The sequence below is a fragment of the Thamnophis sirtalis genome, unplaced genomic scaffold (genome assembly GCF_051295495.1).
Source record: "Thamnophis sirtalis isolate CommonGarterSnake01/CBP01778 unplaced genomic scaffold, rThaSir2_p1.2 scaffold_2, whole genome shotgun sequence".
Classification (NCBI taxonomy): domain Eukaryota; kingdom Metazoa; phylum Chordata; class Lepidosauria; order Squamata; family Natricidae; genus Thamnophis; species Thamnophis sirtalis.
Genome location: NW_028261382.1, coordinates 172,145,657 through 172,164,311, shown reverse-complemented (window position 1 = coordinate 172,164,311; position 18,655 = coordinate 172,145,657). Strand labels below are relative to the sequence as shown.

General features: G+C 40.1%; 1 protein-coding gene across 1 annotated transcript; it reads right to left on the bottom strand.

Annotated features, from left to right (window-relative positions):
• Nucleotides 1-4,776: 4,776 nt before the first annotated feature.
• BLOC1S5 (biogenesis of lysosomal organelles complex 1 subunit 5) lies at nt 4,777-14,822 on the bottom strand. Its single transcript, XM_087707490.1, has 5 exons — nt 14,656-14,822; nt 12,705-12,787; nt 11,847-11,976; nt 9,408-9,466; nt 4,777-5,804 (listed from the first exon to the last, which is right to left on the bottom strand). Exons 1-5 carry the CDS (start codon nt 14,774-14,776, stop codon nt 5,628-5,630), a joined length of 570 nt encoding a protein of 189 aa, XP_087563616.1. The 5' UTR covers nt 14,777-14,822; the 3' UTR covers nt 4,777-5,627.
• Between the last annotated feature and the right edge of the window lie 3,833 nt (nt 14,823-18,655).

Here is an 18,655-nt window from a genome sequence, read left to right as displayed (position 1 = left end):
TTGATAGGACATATCGGTTTGCTTTCTTATGATGCCTTCCTCTGGGCTTCACCATTCTCTTCAGTTTCTCGATAAACAATTTGGTACTGCACTGGATTGTTGCAACCTAAAATATGTTGCTGCAAAAACATTTTGAAGAAAATGGCGCAGGCAACCCGATTCAGAGGTGGGTTCCTACCAGTTCGCACCTATTCGGTAGAACCGGTTCATCAAATCTACCGAACCGGTTAGAAGAGGTTCCACCAGTGGACCCGGAAAGCAGGCCACACCTACAGAAGAGGTTCCAAAATTCTTTGAAACCCACCACTGGTCCTTAGATATGATTACTCTACACTATCATGCTCCTATTTATAAAACTCAGTGCCTCTGTGAAAGGCGAGGATGACTACTGCGTTTGTGGTGCAGTCAGAACATTGCGTGTGTTGAAGTTGTTTTGACGCAAACCAAAGATGCCTTTTAAAAAACAAGTTTACATCCTATTCTTATGCATGCCAGTGCTGTGTGTGAGGTCATTTAAGGTGGTTCTGACAAGTGCCGTCGGCATCTTCATATCCGGTCACATGGGCGGCAAGCCACTCCCATCCGGTCACATGGGCGGCAAGCCACTCCCACAAAGGAGGCCACACCCACAGAGTAGGTTCGAACAATTTTTGAAACCCACCACTGACCAGATTAATATATAAGTAGCAATGGAAGATAGGGATGTCAGAAACAGGTAGCCATAAATTCACCCTCATTTGAAAGTTTGTTAAATTCTTCTACTGCCATCTGTTGATGAGAAAGAATCTGCAGCAATTCCATCGGTGGTATGCTTCCTTGTAAAAGTAAAGTCTCGGATCTTACACAATTCCTGGAAATTTCTTACATGTTGCCCGTGTACGGTTCCCTCCCCCCCTCCAACACCACTTACAATATGGAAGTGGTTTTCCTCTGCCTTATTTTTCAAGATCTTTTTCCAGTCCAGTCTAGCCTACAGCCCTGGTATTTCCTGGTAGTTTTCCAAGAATTAATCAGGGCTGACCCGGCTTAACCGTCTGAGATCAGCCAAGTCATATCCTTATTTCTTATAAAGTGTGGAACAAACAAAAAAATGTACCAGGAATTTTACATATTCAATGAATACCATTTTGACATCTGAGTACAAACATTCATTTCCCTTTAATAATTAAGTCAGCTGGTGAGTACTAGGAAGTTGATAATGCGATCAAGTTGTTTCTTTTGAGAAACAAAGAGAAAAGAATGCTGAAGGAAACCCCAAGGTTTTAGAATAATTTAAAAAAAAACATTATTTATGTATTCATGGTCTGCCCTGTAGAGCTGCCTGGTTCCACCACAAATGCGCGCACAACAAAAGCGCGCCTGACTAAACCGCGGTGTCTAAAGCGTGGTGACAAACCGTGCGACGAATGAGTGACTAATTAGCCCTAAAGCGCGCCGACAAAAGCGCGCCGACAGAAGCGCGCTGTAACATAACCCTAAACCTAACCCTAAACCTAACCCTAAACCTAACCCTAAACCTAACCCTAAACCTAACCCTAAACCTAGCCCTAAACCTAACCCTAAACCTAACTGTAAATCTTACCTTAAATTAAATCGCGCTTCTGTCAGCGCGCTGTTGTCGGCGTGCTTTTGACATCGCGGTTTTAGCGCCGCGGTGTTGTCGGCGCGCTTATGACGTTCGCGCTTTTGGCGGGTCACGGAGCTGCCTATCTCACAGCAGTGACTGGACAAGGTACAAAAATTAAAACCACCACAACAGGCCATGACACTGTGAAAACAATAACTCTCCAAACAAAAAGCTATATCACCATCATAGTTTGCTTACCTCTTAGCTGAAGAGGTAAGATTAAAATAAAACACCAGTCAATCAAACAAGTTTGAAACATGCACAATGGATAGCTAAATGTTGTGGCCCAGCAGGAGTCATTGGAGCTGGAAAGAGACTCCGACAGCGAGGGGCCTTATGAGAGGTGGAAGACCCTGGACAGGGTTCCGACTCCGAGCAGGGCGCAGAGAGGCTGGTTGGCCACCAGGAGGTGCTTGAGGCATGGAGCAGCGGTGAGAGCCAAAGGGAGTGTGCTCATGACGCCAGGCCTTGGAGTAGTGACGAGGGGACAAGGGAGGTGGTCCTGGATGCCCGGCAACGCCGGGCAGATCGACGGAGAAAACAGCTACGCAGTTACAAAAGATAATTGGACCCAGCTGGTGGTTATTAGGCTCCACTCAAGATTGTATTTAAGGAGAGACTCGGGGAGGAGTCTGATTTGCAGGATTCAACTTCATTCTTAACGCTGGAGAAGCTGTTATCTGTCGAAGTCTGAGTTGCTGCCAAGGTTCTTATCTGTTTGTTGTGCTTGGCTTTCAGCCACTGAGGTTTTGGTTTCCTGCTAATAAAGTACTAAGCTTGTCTCGGCATTCGTTACTGGACAGAGGAGGGGGTCAGAACAGCTAAATAACTAAATTTGGGTCAAATTTCTAACGGTCATTTAATTTTTCAACTGTTTTTCTCTCAATATAGTTTTTATAATGGATTTAGTACACTTTGTATGCTTGTTATTTGCACTTGTTTATTGTTTTTTTTTAAATTGTGAGTCACTCAGAGATATATATGTAAGATGGGCAGCTACAGTATATAAATGAAATGAACAAATAAATAAGTCAATAATGGTGGGGGATGGGAGAGGAAAGAGTGAATAATTGTTAAATACATTTTAAGACTAAGGGTTAGGCATTTATTGGTATTCAACTATATTAAAAACCCAAGTGATTCTTTGAAGATTATAGGAAACAATGAAAAAGTCAAATGGATGATCTCAAAGTCTAGAAGGAAAACTTAAAGAAATGATCTCAGCAGCAAGGAATTATTTTGAGAAATTTGTAAAAGTTGTTAATTTTATTATTCAAGCTGTTAGGAGGGGTTTTGTCACAATCTCAAATTCTATCCTTGGATAGCTTCTGCCTATCAGTGTTTACATAGCCATGAGTCTTTTACAGAGATTAAAAGATTCCTATTATAAATCCTGATGGGAGTATGGCTATTCCATTGCAATGTAAATCTTGTTCATTATAGAGCCATTAAACTACTTAATATGATTAGAAAGGCTCACATAATGGAAATGGAGGGACCGGACTAATTTAATTCTACATGATACTTGGAACGCTGACACAGGTAACAGATGGGAAATATATGAAGACTCATGAAGTGGAAGGACAAGACTTGACTTAACTCTGCCATGCCAAGCAAGTGAGAACTGACATTCTTGTCTTTTGACAAAATGAAGATGCCATTGTTAGTTTTGATATTCTACAACCAGGCATTTCTCCACCACCTTTTTTTTTCCAGAGCTATAAATTGGAAGAGGTGCTCTGGAGCTACCATATCTTTAATTTATTCTGTTATGAAAACCAAATTCAATACCCAAGGCAAAATGATATTGTAGGAAGAGCATCAATAGTCCTTTGAGGATTAAATGCACACAGACAGAACTCTTTTTTGTAATAAACCTTGAACTCTTATTAATTTACTCTTCCACCGAGCAAGATGGGACTACACAGATATGAAAAACTGTTTCCCCCCTGAATAGGGATTTCATTAGGAGTTCTTCTTTCTCCGGTAGAGAAATATTTTAAAGTCACCTATTGCCCCCCCTCCCCTCACAGCTCACAAGAGAGTTAACAACATTCCAGCATTCCTCAATGTTGGCAAATGGAGTTTTAGTTTAGCTACCTGATGATGATTGATGAAGCTTGTCAGCTATACAGTAGTGGATAGAGCAGCTTGGCAGAAGTTCAGTGTTATTGAAAGAAATCACAAATACTTATTCCATCTCCTCTGCTCACTTTAATCACATTATCAACAGTCTGTCAGGATGGAGTCTTGACACTAAGCCATGCATTCACACAAGCAACCTATTGTTGGCGTTTTTGCAATTGCAACACAGATAATGGGTAATTTTGTTTTTACATTTCTCTATTTTATGCACTGCCCCTTAAAATAACACTCAATTTTCCTGCCTTTGGCCTAACTTACTTCAACTTTCACCTTGTTCTTAATGCTTTTTTTTTTACAGATAAAATGACAAAGAACTAAACCACGAACTTTGCCCACAGTATGCAAATATTTAATACCTATTAAATCATGGAATTCACCCACAAATTAATTATGCTCCAGAATACTATTTACTTTGAAAACACAATTTGATCTGCTCATTTGCAGTCTTCACCAAAAGGGCTCCACCCCCTATAATGTTAAATATTCAGTGAAGGGCTATAGAGGATTCAAGGCAACACAGGCTTCAAAATGTGCGTGGAGCCAAAAGTAGCGTCTGTAAAGAACATCTTAAAGAAGCAGTGATTTTTCTAAAACTCATGTGTCATTTTCAGCTGCAGCATGATCCTGGGAAAGTATGAGATGATCCTGAAGATATTATAGGCACATCACTGAATACTACACATTGCATTTTGCCTTTGAACAGTGGTGGGTTTCAAAATTTTTTGGAACCTACTCTGTGGGTGTGGCCTCCTTTGTGGGAGTGGCTTGCTGGCCATGTGACGTGGTGGGAGTGGCTTGGCGGCCTCTCTCTCTCTCTCTCTTCTTCCTTTTGTCTCTATCCCTTTTTTTCTTTCATCTCTCTCCCACTCTTTTTCTTTTTCTTTCTTTCTTTCTTTTTCTTTCTTTCTTTCTTCTTTCTTTCTTTCTTTCTTTCTTTCTTTCTTTCTTTCTTTCCTTCCTTTCTCTTTCTCTTTCTCTCTGTGTCAGTCAGTCTGTCTGTCTGTCTGTCTGTGTCTGTGTGTGTGTGTGTGTGTGTGTGTGTGGCAGTGGTGAGTTTCAAATTTTTTTGGAACCTCTTCTGTAGGTGTGACCTGCTTTCCGGGTCCACTGGTGGAACCTCTTTTTAACCGGTTTGGTAGATTTGACGAACCGGTTCTACCGAATAGGTGCGAACTGGTAGGAACCCACCTCTGCCTTTGAATCTACACAACCCTATTCCAGAGCTTTTCAGGCCATTAAACATACGAGAGTATTTATTTGTTATGGCCCACAGGAATAATAATAATAAGATAAATACATATCTCAAAGAGAGCCAACCTAATACCCTCCCACTCTCTCCAGTCAGAACAAATTCAGTGCAATAATGACTTCTTTCTCAAGGTTTTTAAAACTTATCCTGATCACCTTAGTAACATAAAGAATTCATTCATAGACTTCAGGCTATTATACTCCCAAGTTAAGTGGCCTTTTACAGTTATTACTCTACACGTTAGGCCATTGCTGTATGTCTGCGCATAATTACGACCCTCCCTGCCCCCAACTGAAGCGAATTCTTCAGGGAAAATAACAGGAGGGCTCATTGAAAGGACTCAAACAAAACATACCTAATTAGTTCATTTGGTAAACAGACTTTAAATTGTGCACTTAACATAGGTTGTTGAAGTGCAATACTGTTATTGCTGCTGCCAAACCTTTAGCGTGTGTGTTTGAAACAATCATTCAGTGCAAGAAACCAAATTCAATTGCTAAGTAGCACTTTTTGGTTTCAGTCCCTATTATTTTTTATCTAGATTCTAATACTGTGCTGGAAATCCTGAAACTTGAAAACTGCCGGGAAATGCCAGGAGAGAGTTTCTTAGAGAGCCTGTTTTGGGAGGTCCTTCTCCAAAGCTGCATATTGTTCTTTAAGATGCTCCATAGCTTTTGTATGCTCTTCGTTGAGCGTTGTCTTCAGGCGATGCTGCTCCTTCATGAATTCCTCCCAGTCAGCTCTACGTCGGGCTTCACCAGCCCTTAATTTCTCGGCCTGAAGCTGAGGAGAAAAAGCAGGTAATAAATGTTGAATCTAACCATGAAGAAAAAAGACAGTTTACTGTACATTGCAATGAGGATGTCTGTTTAAAAGAAGTTTAAGAACAACTGCTATTGTTTAAAAGAAGTTCTTTTTCCTTATTTTATGAAAATGTGTGGCTTGTACAAAATCAATCAATCGATAAACGCACAAACAGAAAGGAAAAATCAATCAAATCTTTGCTAAGGCCTGTGGGCCACAGTGATAGAATATAAAAAACTGCAATTATAAAAGTCTTTTAAAATGCAATAAAATGCAACACATTATTAGAGTAACTGTAGTACAAACAGCAGTGGAAATAACCAAACTTTGTGCGAAGTATCAACTGAAGGTTGGACGGATACAATGCATAGCAATAGCAATAGCAGTTAGACTTATATACCGCTTCATAGGGCTTTCAGCCCTCTCTAAGCGGTTTACAGAGTCAGCATATCGCCCCCAACAACAATCCGGGTCCTCATTTTACCCACCTCGGAAGGATGGAAGGCTGAGTCAACCCTGAGCCGGTGAGATTTGAACAGCCGAACTGCAGAACTGCAGTCAGCTGAAGTAGCCTGCAGTGCTGCATTTAACCACTGCGCCACCTCGGCTTGGAAATAAAAGAAATGGCTTAAACTAAAGGATATATTCAAGGTTCACCTGTTGATATACAACACAGCTATAAGAAACCAGGCTGATCAAGGTTGTGCCTTTATGTTTGGCTCTATCGGAAGAGAAGGAAAATATGTGGAAGGGTGGGAGGGAGAGAGGATAGATGTGCAAACTTGTACTACACTTTCTCTCTCTTAGCAAGTTTAGGAAATTTAGGATTGTTATATTTACACTGCATCTGACAGCATTTGGCCCTTATCAATTACATAGAAATAAGAAATATGAAATTTGCTTCAATCTGCTTACAGTGCTCCTCTATTAGGGCTAAAATAAATAAAAAAAACCTCCTAATTAAGGGAAGCACAGAAGAAACATATAGAATTAACTTCTTGCACCAGTTTTTCCTAATGCTCAGGTTTAAGAATATGTATCACAAACCAACAGTGTCCCGCCATCTGAGAGGTTCTAGCAAGCTGCATGTTCTTATAATCTGGCCTTTCATGAAATAAGATCCACAGGTATGAAATGCTTTCATTTCAAAAAGCTGTAGTCATAATAGGTTCAGTGTTTTCGACCGACCAGGAAAGATTTACATTTCCATTCTGTTGGGTATTTTTTGTTCCATGCAAAACAGGGATTTCCCTTTTCTCTGGCTGTGAATGAAATTTCTTAGAAAAACTTTCCACCCATACAGAAGCCGAGAAGATATAAAAAGTTTACTATTTTTTTAAGCAACTATGAAAGTCTAATTAAAACTGCAGGTATACTTATGACTTTTTTTTAATATCTGGGGTAGCGAACCCAGAAGAAGGCATGCTTTTCATCTTCCTGATACCTTTAAAAGAACATCTAGATTTGTTTCAGAGCAATTGGTGATTCTCGAGAGTTATTTAATTCACATTCTTACATGCAATTTTAATCTGATGGGAATTAAACGTCCATTTTGCAAGTTAAACATGTAGTATCTTTTGACTGATACATTCCTAAACCGTACTGTTGAAAGCCACAGCAGATTAAGAAGTGACCAAATCACAGATTGCCTTCAGTATAAAGCTTTAATAATATGCATTTGGACAGAAAAGAGAAATAAGCTTGAAAGTACACAGCCTTTGAACATTTAAGTATAGCTTGAAGTATCTTTGACTGGTTTAGTGTTTAGATCAGGGGTAGTCAACCTTTTTATACCTACTGCCCACTTTTGTATCTCTGTTAGTAGTAAAATTTTCTAACCGCCCACCAGTTCCACAGTAATGGTGATTTATAAAGTAGGGAAGTAACTTTACTTTATAAAATTTATAAAGCAGAGTTACAGCAAACCCCTACCGCCCACCATGAAAGCTGGAACACCCACTAGTGGGTGGTAAGGACTAGGTTGACTACCACTGGTTTAGATGACATGGTGGGCACACTACCCTAAAAATGTAACAGCAGAGATTTAAGAAACAAAAACACTCAGTTTCATTGATAACAATATTATCAACCAAGAAGGAAGAGCAAGAGGCACAAGAGAATCTTTGATGTGAATAAAAAATATCTTAGTATTAAACTGGTAATCTGGAAGGACAACTATTTGTGAACATAAAAACTTCCTATTCTCAAATAGCACTGCTCAAATTTCAAGATAAGATGGCAACTTTCTTTCAATTATCCATGGAACATTATAAGGAATACTCATTTAACAATTATTTCTTGTACGTATAGCCGGCACAACATCCCTGGAGTCATGTGAACTGATTTGCAATCTCTTCCCGCAGCTTTGGACAAGCAAAGTCAATGAGGAAGTTGCGAATCACAACCAGGTGAGGTCCTCGCTTTACGAGGACATCTGGATGACTGGACTGTTGTCACTAAACAAGGTTTTTTTTCCCCCCCAGCCTCAGTCTTGTAAAGTGTAGATTTCCTGCACTCATAATGGAAGTGGCAAGTTTAATATACCCTTTTATAAATGTTGAACCCGTGGCACGACAAAACCGCGCTCCACTAAAGCGCGCCCGATTAAACCGCGTCGCTGACGTCATCAGCAGGGCGACAACAGCGACCGCGGAGAAAAAAGGGCGCTTTAAATAGCGCTTTGAAAGCAAGCTGATTCAAGTTAAGGTAAGGGTTAGGTTTAGGGTTAGGTTTAGGGTTAGGTTAAGGGTTAGGGTTAGGTTTAGGGTTAAGGGTTAGGATTAGGTTTAGCGTTAGGTTAAGGGTTAGGTTTAGGGTTAGGTTTAGGGTTAGGTTAAGGGTTAGGTTTAGGGTTAGGTTTAGGATTAGGGTTAGGTTAAGGGTTAGGTTTAGGGTTAGGTTAAGGGTTAGTATTAGGTTTAGCGTTAAGGGTTAGGTTTAGGGTTAGGTTTAGCGTTAGGTTAAGGGTTAGGTTTAGGGTTAGGTTAAGGGTTAGGTTTAGGATTAGGTTTAGGGGGGTTAGGTTTAGGTTTAGGGGTTAATTTTAGCTTTAGCGTTTACAGCATGCTTTTTTCTCCGCGCTGTTGTCGCGCTGTGATGACATCAGCTACGCGGTTTCGTCGAGCGCGCTTTAGTCAAACACGGTTTTGTGGTGGAACCGTTGAACCAGTGTAATGGATAGACGGAATAATCTTGAGGAAAGAGGAGGAAGAAATATTGTAGAACCAAGGTAATAATGAGATAAAAAAAAATCTGAGCTTAGAGCAGAAGTGTGATTTGAGAAAGGATTTCAGATAGGACCCTCCCTATTTGTCACAAAAAAAGGGAAGAGGATGGGAAACACGTTCATACTTATTGTATCATTATAATAAAAAGTGTACAGTATTCACATTCATGACTTTCTTTTTCTAATCTGGTCTATCTTGAAGGGGTAATCACCCCCCTCCCCCCCTAATATTAGATACCTCTTTGTGGCTAAAATAATCCATTTAAAGTCCCTTATGCCTCTCTCAGCCAGTTGCCTCCCTCTTCCTAATAAGCTTAATGTTGCTAGTTTATAAATGTAAAATATTAAGCATTTACCTGACGTTCTTCCTGTTCTGTTTGCTGCAATGTATGGAACATCTGGTTGGCTACCTGTACTGAAATAAAGTTTACAGTTGTGCAACTCATTATTCATATTTTTAACGGACAAATCAGTTTTTAATGTGAGAACTACACTGGCTTTGCTCATGCTACTTTAACTCCAAATGTACTATATGGTTCCACCACAAAACCGCGGTCGACTAAAGCGTGCTCGACGAAACCACGTACCTGACGTCATCACAGCGCGACGAAAACAGCACTCTGTGAGCGATAAAGTTAAAATTAACGCGAAAACCTAAACCTAACCCCCCCAAACCTAACCCTAACCCCAAACCTAACCCTAAACCTAACCCCTAACCTAACCCTAACCCTTAACCTAACGCTAAACCTAACGCTAACCCTTAACCTAACCCTAACGCTTAACGTAACCCTAAACCTAACCCTAACGCTTAACCTAACCCTAACCCTAAACCTAACCCTTACCTTTACGTGAATCAGCTTGCTTTAAAAGCGCTTTTTAAAGCGCCCTTTTTTCTCTGCGGTCGTTGTCGCGCTGCTGATGACGTCAGCGACGCGCTTTAATCGGGCGCGCTTTAGTGGACCGCGGTTTTGTCGTGCCACGGTAGTATATACTTATAGGTCTTTCTAATTTAAGCCAAACATCCCTATGATTTGCTAAGCGTAGTTTAAATGTAATTTCTAAACCCTTATAAAAGTAGTTTATAATAAGCCAGCCCAAGCAGAAAGTGTTAGCTACTTTACATTGAAAATAAGCTCTAACGTTAATTGAACCTGATTAAACACTTTTACTCTATGAAAGAAAACTTGATAAATATGAAAATATATTGTCTGGAACACATCTATCACCTTTGTCTTAAGTTGGGAAAAAAAATAGAGTAAAAGTAGTGCAACACTTTTAAATAACTATGTGCTGCTACCTTACAACAAAATCTTATCTTAATCAAACATCCTGTTTAAGAGAGCCAGATGGATGGCAAGTGGAAACCCAGAAACAGGACAAAATTGTACCCTCTCAATTTACATCCCAGAAACTGCTATTGGCAGGCATTTTGCCTCTGCAATAAAGGGATATGATAGTAGCAGCTGGCTAACCTGGTTTGAACTTAGTAACTAAGCTGGCAAGGCCTTATTAGTCCTTGGAGAGGAGCCATCAAGGAATTCCAGAGCTGCAGGTTAGACCAGAAAATTGAAAAATATTTAGTGACTGTTCAAAGTTACAGCAGCCCTGAAAAAAGTGACTTATGACTGTTTGTCATATTTACAAATATTGCGGCATCCCAGAGGTGGGTTCCTACCAGTTCGCACCTATTCGGTAGAACCGGTTCGTCAAATCTACTGAACCGGTTAGAAGAGGTTCCACCAGTGGACCCAGAAAGCAGGCCACACCTACAGAAGAGGCTCCAAATTTTTTTGAAACCCACCACTGGTCCTTGGATATGATTATTCTACACTATCATGCTCCTATTTATAAAACTCAGTGCCTCTGTGAAAGGTAAGGATGACTACTGCGTTTGTGGTGCAATCGAAACATTGCGTGTGTTGAAGTTGTTTTAACGCAAACCAAAGATGCCTTTTAAAAAACAAGTTTACATCCTATTCTTATGCATGCCAGTGCTGTGTGTGAGGTCATTTAAGGTGGTTCTGACAAGTGTCGTCGGCATCTTCATATCCGGTCACATGGGCGGCAAGCCACTCCCATCCGGTCACATGGGCGGCAGGCCACTCCCACAAAGGCGGCCACACCCACAGAGTAGGTTCGAACAATTTTTGAAACCCACCACTGCAGCATCCCCATGGTCATGTAATCAAAATTTGGATGCTTGGCACTATGATCACCTCTTACAACTTTCTAACTAGCAAAGTCAATGGGGAACTCCGATTCACTTCACAACTATGTTACTCACTTAGCAACTGCTGCATTCACTTAACAACTAAAAGAAGTCCATTTTTGGGGGGAAGTGAAGCGCCATCAGGAAAGCTCTTCCTCAATTCAGCGCAAAGTTAGTCTGTGTTTCCATTGGAGGCCTTGCCCTGGCTCAAGTCCTTAAACCCAGATTAGTCAGTACTGCAGGCCACTTCAGCTGACTGTTATCTGCAGTTCAGCGGTTCTAATCTCACCGGCTCAAGGTTGATTCAGCCTTCCATCCTTCCGAGGTGGGTGAAATGAGGACCCAGATTGTTGGGGGTAATATGCTGACTCTGTAAACCGCTTAGGGAGGGCTGAAAGCCCTATGAAGCGGTATGTAAGTCTAACTGCTATTGCTATTGCTATTACACAGCAAGTCAACAAATTCTCTCTACGGTAATGTATTTTTTTTCCAATTTCCAAAGGGTGGGTGAGCTCACTGATGTTTTGAGAATCTATACATTTTGACAGTGTTCTTTAAACACAAAAGAAAATAAATTTCCCCTTACATCTCTTTAATATTTCATTTAGATTTCCATGCATTACTTCTTCACATTTTGGCAAAATCTTGTCATTTGCCTCAAATACTGTGTTGTTTAAGTTTTCAAGAACCCGCAATTCTCGGAGGCCCCTTTTTTCCTGTTTGGGAAAAAAAAGAAAGGGATAATTCTAAATATTCTACAAAAAAGCTGACATTTTATTAACATCAAATCCAGTTCCACTTAAAAAAGAACCAAACTGAAATTCTATACGCCTTTACCGGAAAGTAAAATTCATTGGACTCAAGTGATATTTATAGTTAATCAGACATGTACACACTTTTATTGTGAAACAGATTAAAATATCTAGATTTTTAATTCTTAGACGCCTGTTGACTAATAACTACTTGGAAATAACTCAGCAGCACCCAGAGGAATTTACTACTGATTAAATATGCTTATGCAGTAACTGCATAATTAATATTTCCACACATTACATGTTAATACATCCCCATTATTCTTCATTTAAACATCACATGTTTAAGCAATAATCATTTTTACAATTATTTTATTTCATCCACTCTTGAAAGAAAATTATAGATAGAAAGCTACCAGAATTTCATATATATTATTCTTATTAAAGTTTTGCTGCCACCCTGTGGCAATTATGTTCAATAGTACGTTTGAATTTGGGAATTAAATATTTAAATGCCTTCAAAGAACATTTAATATTTAAAAAACATTTTTTTTTTGCATATTTCACATTTTAAAAAAATGAAATGTCATTCTCTATCGTTTACATAATCTCGTGCAGCCTTGCTTTTTAATTCAAAACCACCTTCTCCCACAAATCCATCATATTTCATTTCAAAACAATATCTAACATACTTCAAATTCTTTGATGAAATAACGAATTTCTCCTTGAATAACTGGTCGGTGGTCCAGAAGTCGGGAATATATCTCACCAACATCTACAAGAAAAATGACGAATTATAACCTATTTATATATTACTAAGAATATATAAAAACCTGGGTAGGTTGAGATTTTTTTTCTTCCTCTGTAGTCCATTTTCCTCTTTTATAGTACTTTTTCTTCCTTACAGTTTCTCCAAAGTTACAGGGGGGGGGGGGGAATCCTTCAAAATAACAGTATAGGAGCCGTGATGGCACAGTGGTTAGAATGCAGTACTGCAGGCTAATTCTGCTGACTGCTGGCTACCAGCAATTCAGCAGTTCAATTCTCAGCAGCTCAAGGTTGCCTCAGCCTTTCATATTTCCAAGGTCAATAACATGAAGACCCAGATCGTTGGGGGCAATATGCTGACTATGTAAACCGCTTAGAGAGAGATGTAAAGCACTGTTAAGCGGTATATAAGTCTAAGTGCTATTGCTATTAAGGTGGTTTTTTTTAATGTTGCTTTATAGACAAATCAGTGTCCAAATTTGTACTGCCATTAGAAAAGCCATTTTAATTTCATAAGGTTTAGGAAATGGCAATGTAAACTCCCTTCTATCAAGAGGCACTCAAACATTTGTTGAACTTTTGACTATAAAAAGGCTTACATACAACATTACTCTACTCTATTATTACTCTACTTTACTCTACTCTACTCTACTCTACAGAATGTATCTTTTTATATACACTGAGAGCATCTGCACCAAGGACAAATTCCTTGTGTGTCCAATCACACTTGGCCAATATTCTACTCTACTCTACTCTACTATTACTCTATTCTATTATTACTCTACTCTATTATTACTCTACTCTACTCTACTCTACTCTACTCTACTCTATAGAATGTATCTTTTTATATACACTGAGAGCATCTGCACCAAAGACAAATTCCTTGTGTGTCCAATCACAATTGGCCAATATTCTACTCTACTCTACTCTTACTCTATTCTATTACTACTCTACTCTATTATTACTCTACTCTACTCTACTCTACTCTACTCTACTCTACTCTACAGAATGTATCTTTTTATATACACTGAGAGCATCTGCACCAAAGACAAATTCCTTGTGTGTCCAATCAGACTTGGCCAATAAAGAACTGAACTGAATTCTATTCTATTCTATTCTATTCTATTCTATTCTATTCTATTCTATAACTCTAACCGAGTTCAACTGAATTAGCATAACCCTGACAACTTCCAGTTGCTTGACAGATCATGCAGAGTTGGGTCTTTATTCTGGGGGGCCATTCCAGGCTCTTAGCTAGGACGCAGGCAATTTATTATTTCATCCTTTCTGATTCGGGTTAGAATAGTCTGCGCGGATTTCCTCCCAATACCTTTGCTGTCCGAGGACCTCCGCTTCTCTTCTGCTTCCTTCTGATGAGTCTCAGTTATTGGGCAATGGATCCCGAGGAAGGCGGTTCACCGCCAAACCACCATTACGCCGTGCCCGCTCTACTACTTCCAAAGCAACCTACTCCCTCGTTACTCTAGGGCAGTGTTTCCCAACCTTGGCAACTTGAAGATGTCTGGACTTCAACTCCCAGAATTCCCCAGCAGTGGTTAGGACAGTGTTTCTCAACCTTGTCAACTTGAAGATGTCCGGACTTCAACTCCCAGAATTCCTCAGCAGTGGTTAGGACAGTGTTTCTCAACCTTGTCAACTTGAAGATGTCCGGACTTCAACTCCCAGAATTCCCCAGCCAGCGAATGCTGGCTGGGGAATTCTGGGAGTTGAAGTCCGGACATCTTCAAGTTGCCAAGTTTGGGAAACACTGCTCTAGGGATACTATGGAATATGCTTGCAATCATTCAATACCAGCATGCAAGAGAACCGAAACTTAGCCCGAGGGAAGCGAAAGGAAGGACCAGCGTTTCCTACCTTTAAAAATAGGACACAAGGACGCGGACCCCAGGGAATCCCTCCTTTTATTACCGCTTCCAGAAACCGGGGACTCCGCAGTTTTATTGACGCTTAAGGTCCCGGCAGCCCCGCTACTCATTTCACCCAAAGCCTCCCAAAAGGAGCGAGTTCCTCCTTACGAAAGCGCATGCGCAACTGTCATAAGACCTCTCCGGGCGAGGCTCTAGGTGTGAAGTACTGCGCATGTGCAAGGGAGGCTTTCGCTTTGTGTAAGCCGTTTCCAAAACAACCGGTGGGAGAAACCGTCCTCTATGACGTCAAGCGTTTGCGAAAGCGCACGCGCAACTGTCACAAGGTTCTCTGGACGAGGCTAGAGGTGAGTAATGCGCACGCGCACGGAGGATTTTACTTTGGGAAGCCGTTTCCAAAACAACCGGTGGGGGAAACCGTCCTGTATGACGTCAAGAGTTTGCGAAAGCGCATGCGCAACCGTCATAAGGCGCTCCGGACGAGGCTCTAGCTGTGAGTACTGCGCATGCGCAGAGAGGCTTTCACATTGGGAAGCCGTTTCCAAAGCAACCGGTGGGAGAAACCGTCCTCTATGACGTCAAGGGTTGACGTCTCATTGAAGGATTCCCGAATGGCTCATTCTACTTAGGGACTCAGGGGTCTCCAACCTTGGCAACTTTAAGCCTTGTGGACTTCAACTCCCAGAGTTCCTCAGCCAATGAAGTCGGTTGAGGAATTCTGGGAGTTGAAGTCCACAAGTCTTAAAGTTGCCAAGGTTGGAGACCCCTGGTTTACATCATAGATCGGGAGCTAAGGGGGCAATGCATTGTGGACATGAATTGGCCATGCAAGCTACGTCTCCTCCACCCTGTTGAAGAAATCGATCTGGATCTACAGATAGATTGAGTGTCTTTCTATTTATTTAAAAATACATCCCTTCCTAACGCGATTCCTGTATACTGTCTGTGCAACAAATATTTGCACCAGGAGCATTTTAAACGAAGCAAACCAGCTTCATTCCAGGAAGATATTATTTCGTGCTTTTTGGGAAAAGCTGCTAAGGTTCAAGCTTAGTCTTGCAGGAAATGGAAACAAGAATAAAGAAGCTTGGCTGTTGTGTTCTTTAATTTATAAGCACACATTTGAGTGTTTGTGAAATCCTCCCTGATGTATATGAGGAAACTTCCTTTGCTGGCTGAGAGATCTCAGAAGATATTCATAGAATCATAGTAAGGGGCAAAGGATCTTGGAGATCATTTACTCCAACCTCATAATTATGGAAGGAATGCATTGTTGAAAGAAATGTCCTTCTGGGTTCAGCTCCAAGTGGGGAAGAAGACACTGGAGACATGGAGGCTGCTTGGAAAGATGGTTTTAATGGTGGACAGGACCACATGGCTTGAGCCCTGAACAGAAAAGGGGATCACATGCTTCAATGTTGGTGGAGAAGAAGAGAAGGGCTGAGGGAGGGGCTTGCTAGGCTTTTTATAACCAGTTCAGTCCCACCTCTCTGTTTCCTGTTCCTGTGTAAGAAATGCATTCTGATTGGTTGTCAGAGTCCCATGGGCCCATGCAGGGGGCTACTCTCTAGGTTGTGTTTTGAATCCAGGTTTGGTTGAGTTCTCAGATGCCATGTGGTCAGTTGGGGCCAATATTATCATGCTTTAATCCCATCCCCCTGCAGCTGAAGTGGAGAAGCCTTTATTATGTAAAGTGGACTAGCTTGGCCTTCTTAATGGCCCATTGACAAAGTGTGGATGGGCAGGAAGCTACAGGCAACTATTCTGTCTTTTAAAACATGTTTCTTTCTTTTCACATCCAGAGAAATATTCTGCCTTTTCAATATTTCCTAGGATATTTCATTTTTCTGGGAGAGGGCTGGGTGATAACTTCCCACAGCATGATAGTAATGTCCCCAAAGCCATTTGGTCTTTGCTTAAGCACTTGGAGTGGTGTAATTTTTTTATTAGTTTATCAGAACATAAAATACAAATATATATACATATATACATATATACATATATACATATATACATATATACATATATACATATATACATATATACATATATACATATATACATATATACATATATACATATATACATATATACATATATACATATATACATATATACATATATACATATATACATATATACATATATACATATATACATACACACACACACACACACACACACATATATATATATATATATATATATATATATATATATATATATATATATATATAGACATAATGGGAAACTATGGGGAGGAAAAAGGGGAAAGGAAAAAGTATGGGCAAGCAGGGTTTGTAAAAGAAATAAAAGGCTTTGACTTCCGACTCATTTTAACACAGTAGAATATAATAAAATTACAACCTCAACTTCTTAACTTTTACACAATGATGTATATTAGCCGTTTCTATTGTAGGAACTTAGCATCCACCTCTCTCTCCTAGAAAATGAAATATCCTAGGAAATATTGAGTGATATCATGCAAAATAAGAAGAATAATTGAACTTCTGTTTATTTATGTTTGGTTGCATAGTCAACTGTTGTGGCCCAGCAGGAGCCGTTGGAGCTGCCACCAGACTCCGACAACGAGGGGCCCTATGAGTCGGCTCTGGAGGATGTGGAGGACCCTGGACTGGGTTCCGACTCCGAGCAGGGCGCAGAGAGGCTGGTTGGCCACCAGGAGGCGCCTGAGCCTTGGACCAGTGGGGGGAGACAAGGGAGAGTGATCCAGAAGCCAGCAGTGAGTTGTTCCTGGATGCACGCCATCGAAGAGCTACTAGGCGTCAGGAACAATTACGCAATTACAGGAGGTAATTGCGCTCAACTGGTGGTCATCAGGCTCCTCTCCAGACTATAAAAAAGACTGCTTGTGCACACGGCCCTCTTGCAGAAGTCAACGCATTGACTAAAGAGAACATAACTAACTTGGCAGGCTGGATTGCTGCCAAGGTTTGTTGGACTTGCTGCCAAGGTCCTTATCTGTTTGTTTGCTTGGCTTTCAGCCACCGAGATTCTGGTCTTGCTATTAAAGGACATTCTAATTACGCTTGTCTCGGCTTTTGTTACTGGATGGAGGAGGGGGTCAGAACAGTCAACCAAACATAAATAAATAAATCTAGATGTTTAGACTGCCTTTGACATTTTTTTGCACCTATCAAATCCTTCCCAAGGGCATGAGATAAACTGTTCCAAGTAAAGCTGCCTTTTGCAATGGACTGGTAGTGATTTTGTCACTGCTAATGATAATTGAACTCGATTTGCCATACCAGATCGTTATTTCTTTTATTTTTGATCTTTGTACATTTGATGGGTAAACAACTTTCTCTTTCTTGGTGCATTTTGCTTATTTTCTTGCAGACCTTTTATTACCCAAACTAGGTGATATTTATTTACCTCACAGGGTTTTTGTGGGCAAAAATATGCTATATTGATTTTATCAAAGAATTGCCACATATACTGTACATCAATAAATAAACAAGCAAGATAAAAATACAGTTACAGGAGAAAAAAAATGGGTAGGTGATGAATTGTGGCAAGTAAAATTGTCCCTCATGATCTGACAATTTTTAATTTAATATTTCACAATTTGTTTTGGGAACATTTCAATCACCAGTTACAATACGTAATCATGTTTCTGGAAATAGCATTTCTAGTTTTCAGCAGTTAGATGCAGATATACAACCACGTAAAAGGTTCGAGTACAAAAATAGGTGTTCCGTAAATGTCATAAAATTAATTATCTTTAAAAAGGCTAAGGTTTCAATTTTTTTTATATATATGGAAGTAATCATAGAACTAATGAAAATATATTTCAGAATCTCGGAAATTGATTCCTCTTTTTGTTTTAAAAATGTTCCACACTGGTCTTTGTTTTAATATATGCTTATAGAAATTTGCCATCGCTTAATAATTTTAATTGAAGACTTTTGTAATAGAATGAATGGAAACAAATGGTTATGGAAAAGCAGAGATTGCCTGATTTTCAG